Source organism: Trachypithecus francoisi, unplaced genomic scaffold, assembly GCF_009764315.1.
Source record: "Trachypithecus francoisi isolate TF-2019V2 unplaced genomic scaffold, Tfra_2.0 Contig01579, whole genome shotgun sequence".
In the NCBI taxonomy this organism is placed as follows: domain Eukaryota; kingdom Metazoa; phylum Chordata; class Mammalia; order Primates; family Cercopithecidae; genus Trachypithecus; species Trachypithecus francoisi.
The window spans coordinates 24,841,131-24,855,044 of NW_022681442.1; the positions used below are offsets into that span (position 1 = coordinate 24,841,131).

Below are 13,914 nucleotides of genomic sequence, written 5' to 3' on the forward strand. Positions count from 1 at the left end.
GGTTTTCTTTAGCTAGAAGCCTAATGTCTGAAGTTCAAGTTGGATTGGTCAGCAACCCTTTCTAAGGCTCCACTTTTCTCTCCCCTGAAAACAAATGCAACTATATTGGAGTATTGCTGTTCTTTAGGATCTCAAAGAAAAGATGTTTGCTAAGAACTTTAGTCTGACTTATATACCTGGCTCATTACTGACAGTTCCAGTTCAGCAAACATCCCAGAGCCTGGATTCATGAAATAGTCTTCAGTTTGAATTTTCAGTCTTCTAGTCTGCCTACTTTAGGCCCTGACAATACTAATGTCCCACTTCATCCACCTGGGTGGTCACCAGCCCTGAATCAAGGTTTCATCACACCATGCAATCCTCATCTGAGTGAATAACTTCCTCAGGCTTCTGGCTTTGCACTTTGCCATTTGTTACTCTATGACCCTCTGCTCAGCCGCTCAGTCCTCAAGCTGGTCTACCATTAATGTGCAGTGGAAAGTCTCCACCTTATGACAGCAGCACTTGAATAAGTTCCACATCTTTACCTGAGATCTGAGCTTATCTCAGCAGCACAAATTGATGTTAGAATATATATGTGTTGATTCACAATAATGCTAATAACAAGAATAATAGAATTGTAAAAATCACAGATTATCTGACTTGGAAGTGACAATTAGGATCATCGGCTCTTCCCATCTTTAATTTACAGGTAGAGAAATTGAGGTCCAAATAAACAATGTTTTTCGAAGGACATAAAACTAGATCTTCTAATTCCCAGGTTGCCACCTAACTTTTGTAGGGCACCTCTTTCACATGCAGCACCTCTTTAAACTGAATTTCACAACAACCTAATAATTTAGGAGGGGGATGAAGTGACTTCCAGGGCAAGAAATCATATATCCATTTCATAGAAGAGGTCTTATGACTTGGTTAAGACCACCAAGTGATACTAGGTATAAAAATTTAAGCTATTTAAACATGTTGACCGCATAATGCTAAAAACAGTATAGTAATTCCAGTGTTATAGGAGTGGTATCTGTGTCCACGTGCATTCTCATTGATTAAAATGGTATTCACCAATATGTTAACAAGGTAATCTGTGGGTGATATAATTATGGGTGATTTTAATTTTCTGTGTCATCATTTTATGTATTTCTATATTTTACCAATGAATATACCATGCCTTTTTTTCTCTTTTTTTTTTTAAATTTTTTCTAACAATGCTGACATATTTCTGTTACATATTTTACTACTAGGAAAACCTGGTTCCATAGAGATTTATTCCTAAAGGAAACGTCCTACTATTTTTAAAGTATATACAATTTTGTTCTAATTACATAGCTGAATGTTTTTACTTTATGAGTGAATTTCAAAAGTCATTCAAAAACATTTATGAGATTTATGTCATTTGGCAGCCCCCTAGTTTTCCAGCCAGAGCCTGCTGATGTAATTCCTACAGCCACCATGCAGTGCTAACAGTATAGCAGTGCCCGTTATTATCTAAAAAGTGCTTCCAAACTGCAATGGGTCAAGATTCTGAACCTCTCTATACCACAATATCTAGATAGAGTACAGAGGCCCCAGCTCATAGTCATTCTCTGCTTACACACGCTAAGTATTCCTCCTGCCTTACATATTCCGTTCCATTTTAAACCAGACACCAAGTACAGAACACACAAAAGGGAAATTTGGGATTCAGTGAAATACATGGTACTATCACCCCTTTCCAAGGGAATGATTAAACCACTTTGTGATGTTGCTATTGGAATGTCTTGATCTGGGCATTAGATCCAGAAGTATTTGGGTTTTTAGTTAGTTAAGTCCCAAGGATCTGAGACCTCACAGAAGGGCCCGAAAAACAGCCATCTTCATTTCATCTGAGAGAAAGTGAAATGTCATAAATCTAGGCCAATGATTTGGTGTGTTCAAAGTTGCTCTCTGTGGAATTCCTGGCCTTGACAGATCTGAGTTCTCTAGAAAAAATGTAAAACCTTCTACACTATCCTCTTCACAGTGGTGACTTCATCTCCCAGGTCAGAGCATCCAAATTCACCGTAAGTTTTGCTTGCAGAGAAGCTCAGGAGGTGTGCACATTTGTAGAAAGACATGCGCTTTAGAAAACCATCTTTGAACAGACAAGAGGAAAAGGCTGACAATACTCTGTAATTATGCAGGGATTTGAATATCTTGAAGTCACTGTCCAGAGCTCAGTTTTGAAACTGAAGAAACACCTATAAGGCATGATGCAAACCAGACATCCTGGGAGCACTCTGTCCCCGCTGCTCTGCTGTGGAAACTTTGGCTTTCAGCAGTGGCAGCACCTCTTGGAAGAGAAGTCAGAGAGGACAAATAACTTGCTGGGGAACAGAAGATAGGTTGTATGTAGCTGCCTTTTATCCTAGACTGTTTTTTTTTTTCCTGTTCTATAAAAGCTCAGTTTACTATTATAAAATGTCACACGAGAAGGTCCAACACAGTTACAACATTTGTTTCCTGATTAGTCATATTAGACTTTGTCAAACACTCACACCACCAGGAACACTCACAAACACATTTTGAAGCTTCTGGGGTATTTTATAGAGTCTGGCATATTACACTGGGATCATCTTACATCACTCTGGCATTCCTCTAAAGGGTTGTAGTTAGCAAAGCTTGCAAAGTTCTTTGGTTTCACACATCAGTGAATTCATTCTTTAGCACCCATCTGGGAATGAGCACCAGAGTAGTTTGAGTGTTTTCTGTGAACGAGTTGTAAGAGTGCTGGACTCAGAGTTAAGAACAGCCTGATTCAAACTAGTCTTGTGACTCTAGGCAAATTTGAACAGGTCTGAATTCTTTTAGGGTTGGAGATTGATATGGTTTGACTCTGTGTCCCCACCCAAATCTCATCTTGAAATGTAATCCTCATAATCCCCAGTGTTGAGGGAAGGACCCAGTGGGAGGTGATTGGATCATAGGGGTGGTTTCCTCCATGCTGTTTTCATGATAGTGAGTGAGTTCTCAGAGACCTGATGGTTTTATAAGTATTTGACAGTTCCTCCTACACACACTGTCTCTCACATGCCACCACACAAGACATGCCTGCTCTCCCTTACACTATGATTGTAAGTTTCCTGAGGCCTTCCCTAACCATGTGGAACTGTGAGTCAATTAAACCTCTTTTCTTTGTAAACTACCCAGTCTCAGGCAGTTCTTTATAGCAGTGTGAAAATAGACTGATACAAAGATTAAATAAGATAATATATAGAAAGTAGTTGCTATTTCTGACACAGTAAACTTTCAAGAAATGTTTTCTCTCTTCTCCCTTGGTGACCACCCAGGGGATCTTGTAGAGCAATTATTTTCCTTTTCTATATTTTTTCTTTAATGAGAGAGTGTTTCACTCTGTTTTCCAGGCTGGAGTGCAGTGGTGCAATCATGGCTCACTACAGTCTTGACTTCCTGGACTCAAGTGGCCCTTTCACGTCAGCCTCCCAAAGTACTGAGGTTACAGTCATAAGCCACTGCACCCAACTAGATCAATCTTACTTGCACTCTCACTTTGTGTACAAAGTCACATGCCATAGTTCACTGTTCTGAATAAACACAGGAGGATAGCTTTTCTCTCCATGTATTTACTACACTGGCTGATGAAATCTCTTCTTTGAATGTCAGGATACATTGAAATGTTATTTCCTTTTCCACTTCTTGTTGAGACCTTGCTAACCTGAGTCTACCTCCTTAGAGTAGGGTATGCAGGATCATGGTGAGTTACTTTTATTTCATATGCTCTACTCTGCCTAAATATCCTTAGTCATATAAAGAAATGGCTGAAATAATCTGATTTCCTTTCTATCACTCAATGCTGCTTAATGATGTGTGAAAAATCTTACTTTGTGGTCAAAAGAACACAAAAATAACAACATAAATCCAGCTGGTTATATTCCATCATCAGTCAAAACAAAGTCTGTGTTACATTGGTTATTTCCAATGTATGTAATCCATATTAAAATATTTACAGTAATAGTAGAGGTATAATGTTGTATTTTGTAATGTTTCTTGTGTTATACAGTCTTCTACCCGCTTTTAAATTTGTAGAAATATGTATTTCCCCTCATTCACTCCTTTCTTTTAATCCTGCTGATCCCTTCCTGCCCCTCACTTCACTCCACTTCTGGGGTAATCAATATTAACAGTCTGGGCTACCTTTGCTATCACCTTTCTCTGTACTCACAGAAACACACACAGATTTATTATATTTACTGTGTTATTTGTTGCTTTTTTTAATTAAAAATGGGTTATACTAGTGATTTTTCTGCAATGTAGTTTTTGCTCATACGAAGCTTGAGTCAGGGCCACTGCTGTGCTTGCATGGACCAGGTTCTGATATACGAGCCTGGTATCTGTCTACAATGGGTCTCTGATGCCTTAAAGGACATCTTGGAGTCTCATTTCTGGACTGAGGCTGTCAGTGTTGAGTTTCCATAGCACTTATTTTCCCATTCTTCTGTGAATCTGTGTTACAGGAACTGATAGGTTCACACACCTTTCATTGCTCAGGTTAATATTGGCTTCCTGGTGGCCATTTGATATATTTGTTTTTCTATTCTAGAAGTCAGCAATACCCTTGGAGAATAGAATCATCACGTGGACTTCATGTGGGTCTTGTGCCTTTCTCAGGAACTTCTTTTGAACTAGTCTTCTCAATTCTGTGTCTGTATTAGGACATGTGACTAAAGAGCATTAGATCTAAAGAATTTTATAATAGTCTAGATGTTTGCCAGCCTGGATTTAGTTTCAGAAATGATTTATTTTGATTTATTAGATTGAAGTATTTTTCACTTAATTATACATATGACTTTACTGACTACTGATTATGAATACCAATTGTTTCTCATATTCTCTATCTTCTTTATGGCTTAAACATAATACTGTTTTACTAGCGGGTAGACAGAAGCAGAGTGTTGAGTAAATGCCAACCTATCATTGTTAGAGAGGAAAAGAGTCAAAGCCAGGAATACAGTCAAGCAAGAAAAGAAAATAATACTTTATCTTTGTTACCACCTTCCTCTTGGTCTGAGAGAAATATTGCAAGGAATTTCAATTAAAGAAACTCAAAGAGAACTGAACTGAATAGGTCAAGTCAAAGCACAGATCTTCTTAAACCCTTTTGTAGGTCTCTAACTAGCTGCGTGACTTTATGCATCTTACTTAACCCCTCTGTACTCCAGATTTTCTGGTGTATCAAACATAAATAACATCTGTCCTTTCTATCTCCTAGGGTCCTAACATCCACATGAGATAATATATAAGAAAGAATTTTGACAAACACAATAGAAATGTGCAATTTTCAAATTATATGGAACTAAAAAGGATCATTCGCAGGCATTACATTAAGTCACTGAAGATACAGCCATTAACCAGACACTTCTCAGACCCGTGGAGTTCACACAGTCTACCCTAGTACCACCCAACAACTCATTTTTCTAGCGAAGTTTGCTAATCTTGGCTGCATATGTATTATGTCACTTTTGTTTGTGATTATGCTCCAGTCCACAAACAATGAGTTTAGTCTTTCCATTCCCAGCCTTATTACAACCTTAGTATTTACAGTCCTAAAGCATCCTGGTAAAGCTGTTTCATCATATTAAAACCAAGTAAGAATAGCATCAACTTGTGCTGTAGTGTTCATCTTCAGATGAATCCGACCACAAGAAGACCTAATGTTCAACAATCAGAATGAGAGGACCTCAGCCTTCGCTACAGCCCAGCATCGGCTGCAGACCTCAGACTGCAGCAGGACTGGGCATCCTCTGAGAGGCCTCAAAACACTGCTGGATCATGGGTAGTAGTTGGACATCAAGATCAAGAAATAAAACTCCTAAAAGAGATGTTGATATCAAAGGCTCAGAATTACTGATTTCAAAACCAATGAACTATGAGAATTAATTTTGACAGAAAGGTGCATATAATTTTCTGCTGGAGCTTTTTTGTTTGTTTGTTTTTTTGTTTAATCTACTATCATCTATCCTAGAATACCTCCAAATTGGCTTTCCAGCACACTTGGATCCCCTTCCAGTTCATCTCCATATCATAGCCAGAGTGATCATTTTTAATTAAAAATATCATCATGCCATCTTCCCTTAAACCCCTACTTAGAACACTTGAATCATTAAGTTGATCTCACAGAATAGGAGAGTAGAATGGTAGCTACAAGAGGCTGGGTAGGCAGAGATTGGTTAATGGGTCCAAAATCACAGTGAGACAGGAGGAATAAGTTCTAATGTTCTATAGCACAGTACAGTGTTAACTGTCATTAACAGTAATTTATCATATATTTCAAAATAGCTAGAGGAAAGGAATTTGAATGTTTCCAACACAAAGAAATAAAAAAGATTCAAGGTTATAGATGTCACAGTTACCCTGATTTGATCACTGCACATTATATACATGTATTGAAATATCGCATATACCCCCATAAATATATGTGATTATTATCAATTAAAATTTTAAAAACATTTCAAAATTAAAACACTTCAATGGCTTCTCATTGCTCTTAGGAGAAAGATAAAAATCAGGAATTTGACTCACAAGTCCGAAAAGATATTTTTCTCTGCTTTAACCTCATTTAGTAACATGTTCTTGTTCTCTCTCTCTTTTTCCTCCTTCTTTTTTAATTTCTTCAACTGTACTATCTCCCTCTACTACAGGGCCTTTGCACATCTGTTCCCTCTGTTCCCCTGGCCTGCACTCTCTCAGTTGTACCTCTTTCATTCATCTCCTCCATTTGGTTAATTTACCTGCTTCTTTCAGGTATTCTCAGCTCAGATATCACTTCCTTTTGGAAGCCTGCTTTGAAATTCCCAATCAGATCAGCTCTCTAGTCCTGCATATTGCAAAAGCTTACAACTCCATGTACCTTTCCTTCATGTCACTCTGCAATAATTTTTATTTGCATAATTAGTTAATTAAAGTACATGTGTTTCACTAGTGGTCTGTAAGCTCATGAAAGCCCAGGCCATATTTGTTTTGTTTGTTTGGCTATTGCTTGCTTAATAACATTTTCCCATTTGGTGACTGACATGAGATAGACACTCAATAAATATCTGACAGTTGGGTGAATGAATGACCAGAGAGTTGATAGGGTGAGTATGCCTAGTCAATAGTTATTAGGACTTGGGCTGCCATCCCTTTGCTCGGTTTCTTATTCTCTGAAAGTGGCTGGCATCCTTGCTTCCAGCAGTCATTTGAGCCCAGGAACACCAGAATCTAATGACAGATGAGCCCCAGTATGAAGCTGTTACAGTGGTATTAGTCTTACTACTCACCTGAGAGCTCCTGAAGGAAAAGGCATGGAATCTAGTTTGTCCACCTTTACTGGAAAGTGACAGCAGGAATATAATTTGCTGCCTTCTGCTGTCATACATGGTCCCTTGACATTCTTATCTCTTAGTGCAGAGTCCAAGCCCAGAGGTCTATCTGTCCCAACATCAGGAGGTCCTGGGGACTTCACATTTGATTGGAGAATTCCATGCCTTTGTCTTCAGGGGCTGTCAGGTGCGTGTTAAACTTAATACCTGATTCTATCGTCTAAAGTATGATTTGTTATATAATTATATGTAAAATACCTGACCTAACACCCTAATAGCCTGACTCTGTAATGGAAACCTTACTAATTAATGCACTAGTCCAAACTTTGAGTAGCTCCATCCTTTCACCCGTTATATAGGCAGAGAACATTCCATGAATGGAGAATGAAGAATCCTATCATGAAACAAAACGCAGCAAGACAGACAGTAGACATCAAGAGAGGTAGAAATTGGAGGGCTCTTATGTAACTGGTCTTGATGCAGAACAACAAAAAGGAAGTGATGAAGACCAGACAGAAAGGGCAAGGCAAGGTAGACTCAAGCAATGGCAGCCAAAGTTGTATTCTTCCCACCTGTGTGTCTGCTCTCTCTCAGTGGAGGCTGAAGTAGAGTTGACTGAAGGTGTGAATCTCCCCTCTGTCCTTTTGCAAATGATGGCTCCTGCCTGATGCTCACTCAGTTGCCACAAAGTGCATTAAACTTGTCTGTCTCCCTCTTCCCTCATGTCCTGCTCCTCTCTAGTGGAAACTGCATTCCTTGTTTTATTCCGTGGATAACCCCAGATATCCTTACTATTTCCCTCAGATACTTGCTCCAAAAGTGGGCTCTTTCCCCATGCCCACACCTAGGGCTATCTTCCTGGCAACTCTTAAAAATTAGGAGTGGAAACTAACTGGAAACAGAATGAGAAATTGATCAGTCCACTTTGGTTGTTTAAATGAAGGGCACGTCAACAAGAATAGTTGACATTTATATTTATTAGTGAAGGGAATTCAAGTAAGTGCACAATGTCTGGGCTTGTGGATATTTATTTTGTAGTTCTGAATGGAATTTCTCTTTTTACCCTGGGGTAGAATTTGTGCCTGTGTACTTATTGAGAGTCCACTGCTGTGAGTCCCATACACAATGCTTGGCTGGGCATAGAGCAGAGGAGTAGGTCACACAGATTCATAGGATTTGAACTACTTTTCTTTTCCCTGTGAATTAATCTTTTAAATGTCAACATTTTAAACTTGGCCTTTTCAAAAAATATGATACCATATGAACCTTACTTAATCGAAAATACGTTTCTAGTTCAAAGGTTTTTGTTTTTTTCTTTCCTGAAAGTGGGAAAGGCTAACAGCAACAACAAAATTTGTTAAAGGATGGACTGTGTGTGAAGGAAGCTGGTTTTTGTCAATGGGGTCTAAGCAACTTTTTTCCTTAAGAATCTAAACTGTTGTTCCAAAGGCCATTTCTTTTTTTACAGGTCTGGGATTTTATAATGCAGAATTTTTTTTTTTTTTTTTTTTGAGACGGAGTCTCGCTGTGTCGCCCAGGCTGGAGTGCAGTGGCGCGATCTCGGCTCACTGCAAGCTCCGCCTCCCGGGTTCCCGCCATTCTCCCGCCTCAGCCTCCGAGTAGCTGGGACTACAGGCGCCCACCACCGCGCCCGGCTAGTTTTTTTTTGTATTTTTAGTAGAGACGCGGTTTCACCGTGTTAGCCAGGAGGGTCTCGATCTCCTGACCTCGTGATCCGCCCGCCTCGGCCTCCCAAAGTGCTGGGATTACAGGCTTGAGCCACCGCGCCCGGCCTATAATGCAGAATTTATCTTCTTCTGCCTACCCATGGGAAATTTGGAACCACACAATTTCAATTAAGCTTTAAAGGGACACTAGTAGGTCTTTTACAGCTACATTGATTTACAGTCATTTTTATGTAGCATTTTACAGAGAACTAATTAATCTGTAATTAATTTCCTGCATATTTTTTACAACAGCTCTTTAAAACAGTAAGGTATTATTATACCCAGTTCATAGATTTGTCACTGAGACTGAAGGAGACTGAATGACTTACATGAAGTCTTCCAGCTTGTTAATGGCACATGAGAATTCATGCCCAGGAGAGCCTTGATTGCCCACAGTGCTATATTCTCTCTATAATGAATGACCTGGAAGTGCAGAAAGGTGGGTTAGAATCCCAGGATCGCCGCTGACTAGCTGTGTTAACCTTGAACAAGTGATGACATCTTTTTTGACTTCACCTTCTTCATCTGTAAAGTAGATCTATAAAAAAGATTGCCTACTCCTCTCTCCAGACTAGACTAAGAATCTGTGAAGAATAACATGAGATCATTTTGATAGTTTGAAATGCTAAAGCATAAAAGAATTAACCATTATTATCCCAGATAATAACAGTGCTGAGTCCAGTGTCATATCAGATATCACGCAAAGTGTCTTCCATCCTTCCTATGATACAATTAGGGAACGAGAAATAACGAGGGGGATTCGGGTTGAGGGGTGGTCCTGAAGACACAGGAAGTGGAGTGGTCCATTACCATGTCAGTCAGGTAGGCTAAATTTTTTTTTTTTGAGATGGAGTCTTACTCCATCATCAGGTTGGAGTGCAGTGGCTCGATCTTGGCACACTGCAACCTCTGCCTGCCAGATTCAAGCAATTCTCCTGCCTCAGCCCCCCGAGTAGCTGGGACTATAGGCATGTGCCACCATGCCCAGCTAATTTTTGTATTTTTAGTAGAGACAGGCTTTCACCATGTTGGCCAGGATGGTCTTGATCTCTTGACCTTGTGATCTGCCTGCCTTAGCCTCCCAAAGTGCTGGGATTACAGGCATGAGCCACTGCGCCTGACCCAGGTAAGCTAAATTTTTTAAGTTGTGTGTGTACACCTTTTATCCTTATGGATGCTAAGACTATTACCAAAGCCTTTGGAGGAACTGAATATCACATTGCAGCTGATAATCAAGCACTTTTAATTTTCAAATCCCTGAAACTTATAGTAGTTGGTGTCCTTCAGATTTGGAGTGTATCCATCATAGCAAACTCTTGCCTGCCAGGGAATGTCACAGGGATTCTGTCAAAGGCAGGCAGATGCTCCTAGCTGTAGGAGCGAGCCAGGGCTGCTGTCATGCCTGAGCCAGGGACTAGGACAAGCCATAGTCCCCGGTCCCCTAGGCAGGAGCAGCCAAACACTGACTCCTTCCCTCTGATGTTGGGCTGTTTTTCAGGGTGATGTTCAGCGGACACTCATCCAAGTGGACTTCGGCGACGGTATCGCGGTGTCTTACGTCAATCTCAGCTCCACGGAAGATGGGATCAAACACGTCTATCAGAACGTGGGCATTTTCCGTGTGACCGTGCAGGTGGACAACAGTCTGGGTTCTGACAGCGCCGTCCTGTACTTACATGTAACTTGTATGTTATTACTGTTGTTGGTTTATGACCTATCTTAAACATTGCATCCTTTCAAATCGAATTCACAATTTTATATCTAGAAGAAGTGCACTAGTTATCTTTTAGCAGAAGGGGAATGAGGAAGAAGTGATTAAGAGACCAAAATAAGGAAAGAGTAAGAAGAAAAGCAAAGAGTAGAATTTGAATAATCCTGGACTCTCTGGATTGCTTCAAATTCTCATTGCATTTCCCCTGCCTACCCCAGGTGCCTTGAAGATGCAACACTTGAATCTGGAGGCTGGGCCTGAGCAACTTGCAGAGCTATTTGGTTGAAACAAAGAAATTTGGTTTTGGTGGGGGGTCAGAAATTGTTGTAAACAATCCGCATGCACCACTCAATCTAATGCATTGAGAATTAGCCCAAGTAAAGAAATTTCTCACCATCTGATTATTTCCATCTTCTCATAATATGTTGCTATTATTAATCCTTTTAGAGTTTTGCTCCTTTTCTAAAAATATATGTTTCCTGGGCTTCTATCTGTGGATGACTTGGTGTTACAGAGAAGGTGGTGTAGAGAGAAAGAGTATAAAAACAATGTTAAGGAAACTGTGGTAGGAAACAGTTCCAAGAAATGCTAAAGCTTTTCCCTCACTGGGGATTCTGAAGATGTGAGTAAGTTTGATGAGACAATAATAACTTCTAAGTTATATGTGCTCATGTGTCATTGATATGTTAGGTGTAAGGGGTTTCCCAGTCATACGACTTTTGTTGATTACTAATGAAATTGTTGCCTTTAAATGAAAGTAGCTCCTTTATATGAATGGCCTTGTTCAAATGTCAAGTTTTAGTCCAAGAGTCTGAAGGCCAGGCATCATTACTCCATGCCTCTCCTCTGCACCTTGCCCATGGAACAAAATTGAATACAGAAAGTATCAATTAGAACATTTTCTTTTTTAGCTGCTGTGGTCCAGTGAGAGAGCAAGACTATTAAGCGATGACCAAGGATGTTTTGGTTGTTGAGTCTTCCTAACATGTCAGTAATTCTGATCTCTGTCTCCTGTACTCTCATGGCAGAGGTGCTACAAAGAAACATGCACTCCTTTATTTGGGTCTAGACAAAGTTACATATGATTCCCAGTGTGCCAACTCGGTCTGTCTATTTTTGGCTACAGTTTACAGTATGTTCCAGACTTTGTGCTAAACAGGCTCTTAATGTATATTATCTCACTTCTCAAAACAGTCCTATGAAATACGCACTATTAGTAACCCTATTTACAAAAAGTGTTGAGGTTCAGAGAGCTTAAGTTACTTGCTTGAAGTGGCCAACCTACTATCTAGCAGAACCATGCTTCAGACTCAGGTCCACCTGCCGCAAGGATCCTAGCTCTTGCTAACTAAGGTCAGTGTCAGCGACAAGAGTGGCTTGGGATTGGAGGAGCTGTCTCCATAGCTTTTACCATCTACCCCCTACTCTTTACAGATCATCTTGAAGAAACAAACATTTTGGATAGAAGCAGTGTGCTTGTTGCACAACTTCATAGTTCAGGACTCACACGGGGGCTCCCTTCCATCTAACTGCCATCCCTGACTCATCCTATATAGACATTCAGGACTTGCCACTCACTAAGACATAATACCTCCCTATATGTTAGTATGTAGGGAAATGATAGCAATGGTATCATAGAAATGATCACGCTAAAATATTTAAAAATACATCACAAACATTAATGATTAGTAACAAAAATAACTTGCAATGAAAATGACAGCACATTTGCCGAGAATGGCTCCTACCTAGATCATATCATATCTCATAGCTTATTCTATAAGGGGTAATTTTGCCAGAGAACTAGCTTCCTTACAAATTATAATTGTGTTCCGTATACCACAAATTTGTTATACATCTACCGTAGTCCAATCACATGTAAATACTGATTTAAAAGCCAGTATCAGCTTCTGATCTAAATTTTCTGGGTCTCCCATTAAATCTTCCATAGCTTCACCTCTTTGTCACTCTGTAGGCTTTTTCTCGTTCCTATGTGTGTGATCATACCCGTTGAGGTGTCTACTGCTCCCCTGCAAGACTCCTCCCTAGTTAATAAAATCCTGGAGAGGAAAACAACACACACAGAGATTGTCTCTGCTCAAGATTAAGGGCTGCTGAAACCCTTCTAAAAGAAACCAGTTTCTCATTCACTTGCAATTCTTTCATTTCATTAGCCTAGTTGATTGGATAAAATATTTGACCTTAATCTTAGAGGAAGATAATTTGTAATGGAATGTTTCGTGTTCTGAATTTGATTTTGTAGACTCATCTTGGGTTAAGTGGTTGGATAAGCATGCCTCATATAATGGAACTTTTTTCTAAGCCTGGCTCTTGGGTACTAATTGTGTTAAAAACAAGGTCATGTTTGAAGCTGTTTGCTAACTCACAGACATATAAACTCATGTCATAACTGTTTCAGCAGATTCTGACATGCCTGGTTAGTACCTCCCTCCTAAAGGATCCAGGGTGCTTTGCTATGCACACAAACTCATTTTGCTCATCTTCACATCTATACCGTAATAGACTTCTGGCCTTGTCTTTCAGATGGAGAAATCAAGGATTGGAGAAGCACTGTGACTCTGGCCTCACTTTACGCTCAAAGCAAGTCAGAACAAGAACATGACTGAGTCACACTCTCAAGCATCTTAAAGCTGGAGGGTGTCATGAGTGACTGTAGGTGCCAAAGTGCCATGATATGGCAGTGAGAGGTGGCTTTATAGGGGAAAAAAAGCATTGGACTGAGTCGGGCATTCTGACTAGGTCCAGATTTTGGTTCAAACTCCTGGAGAAGTCACTCCGTCTCTCTGAGCCTCGATGTTCTCCTCTGTCAAGCAGATTCGCATCTCATTCCCAAAAGTCCCATCAAGCAAAATATATGATACCCTGGCACCTAGTAAAACTTGATTTTTCTATCATCACAAAGTAGCATATACATTTGGACTTAGTGGATTGTGAGGGAGCAGCAACTCTTAGCTCACCAAGCCTGTCCTCTGTCCCTCCCCCATTCCTACCCTGGGGGCAATCCTGAAAGCCTATTGCCTGTCTCACATACACATTCCCACCACTCTCCAGTGCAGAAAGGTGATTTGATTCCAAACCAGAGGGTTTGAAAAAAAAAGATGGTTTGCAAATGTCATCTGAAACAAAT

General features: G+C 40.0%; 1 protein-coding gene across 3 annotated transcripts in view; it reads left to right on the forward strand.

Moving 5' to 3' along the window:
• SORCS1 (sortilin related VPS10 domain containing receptor 1) overlaps positions 1-13,914 on the forward strand; it is a 597,227-nt gene that overhangs the window by 529,177 nt on the left and 54,136 nt on the right. For all 3 annotated transcript variants that reach the window (XM_033183443.1, XM_033183451.1, XM_033183459.1), the window contains exon 19: positions 10,557-10,743. In XM_033183443.1, coding sequence (XP_033039334.1) covers positions 10,557-10,743 — 187 coding nt within the window. The remainder of the gene's footprint in view (positions 1-10,556; positions 10,744-13,914) is intronic.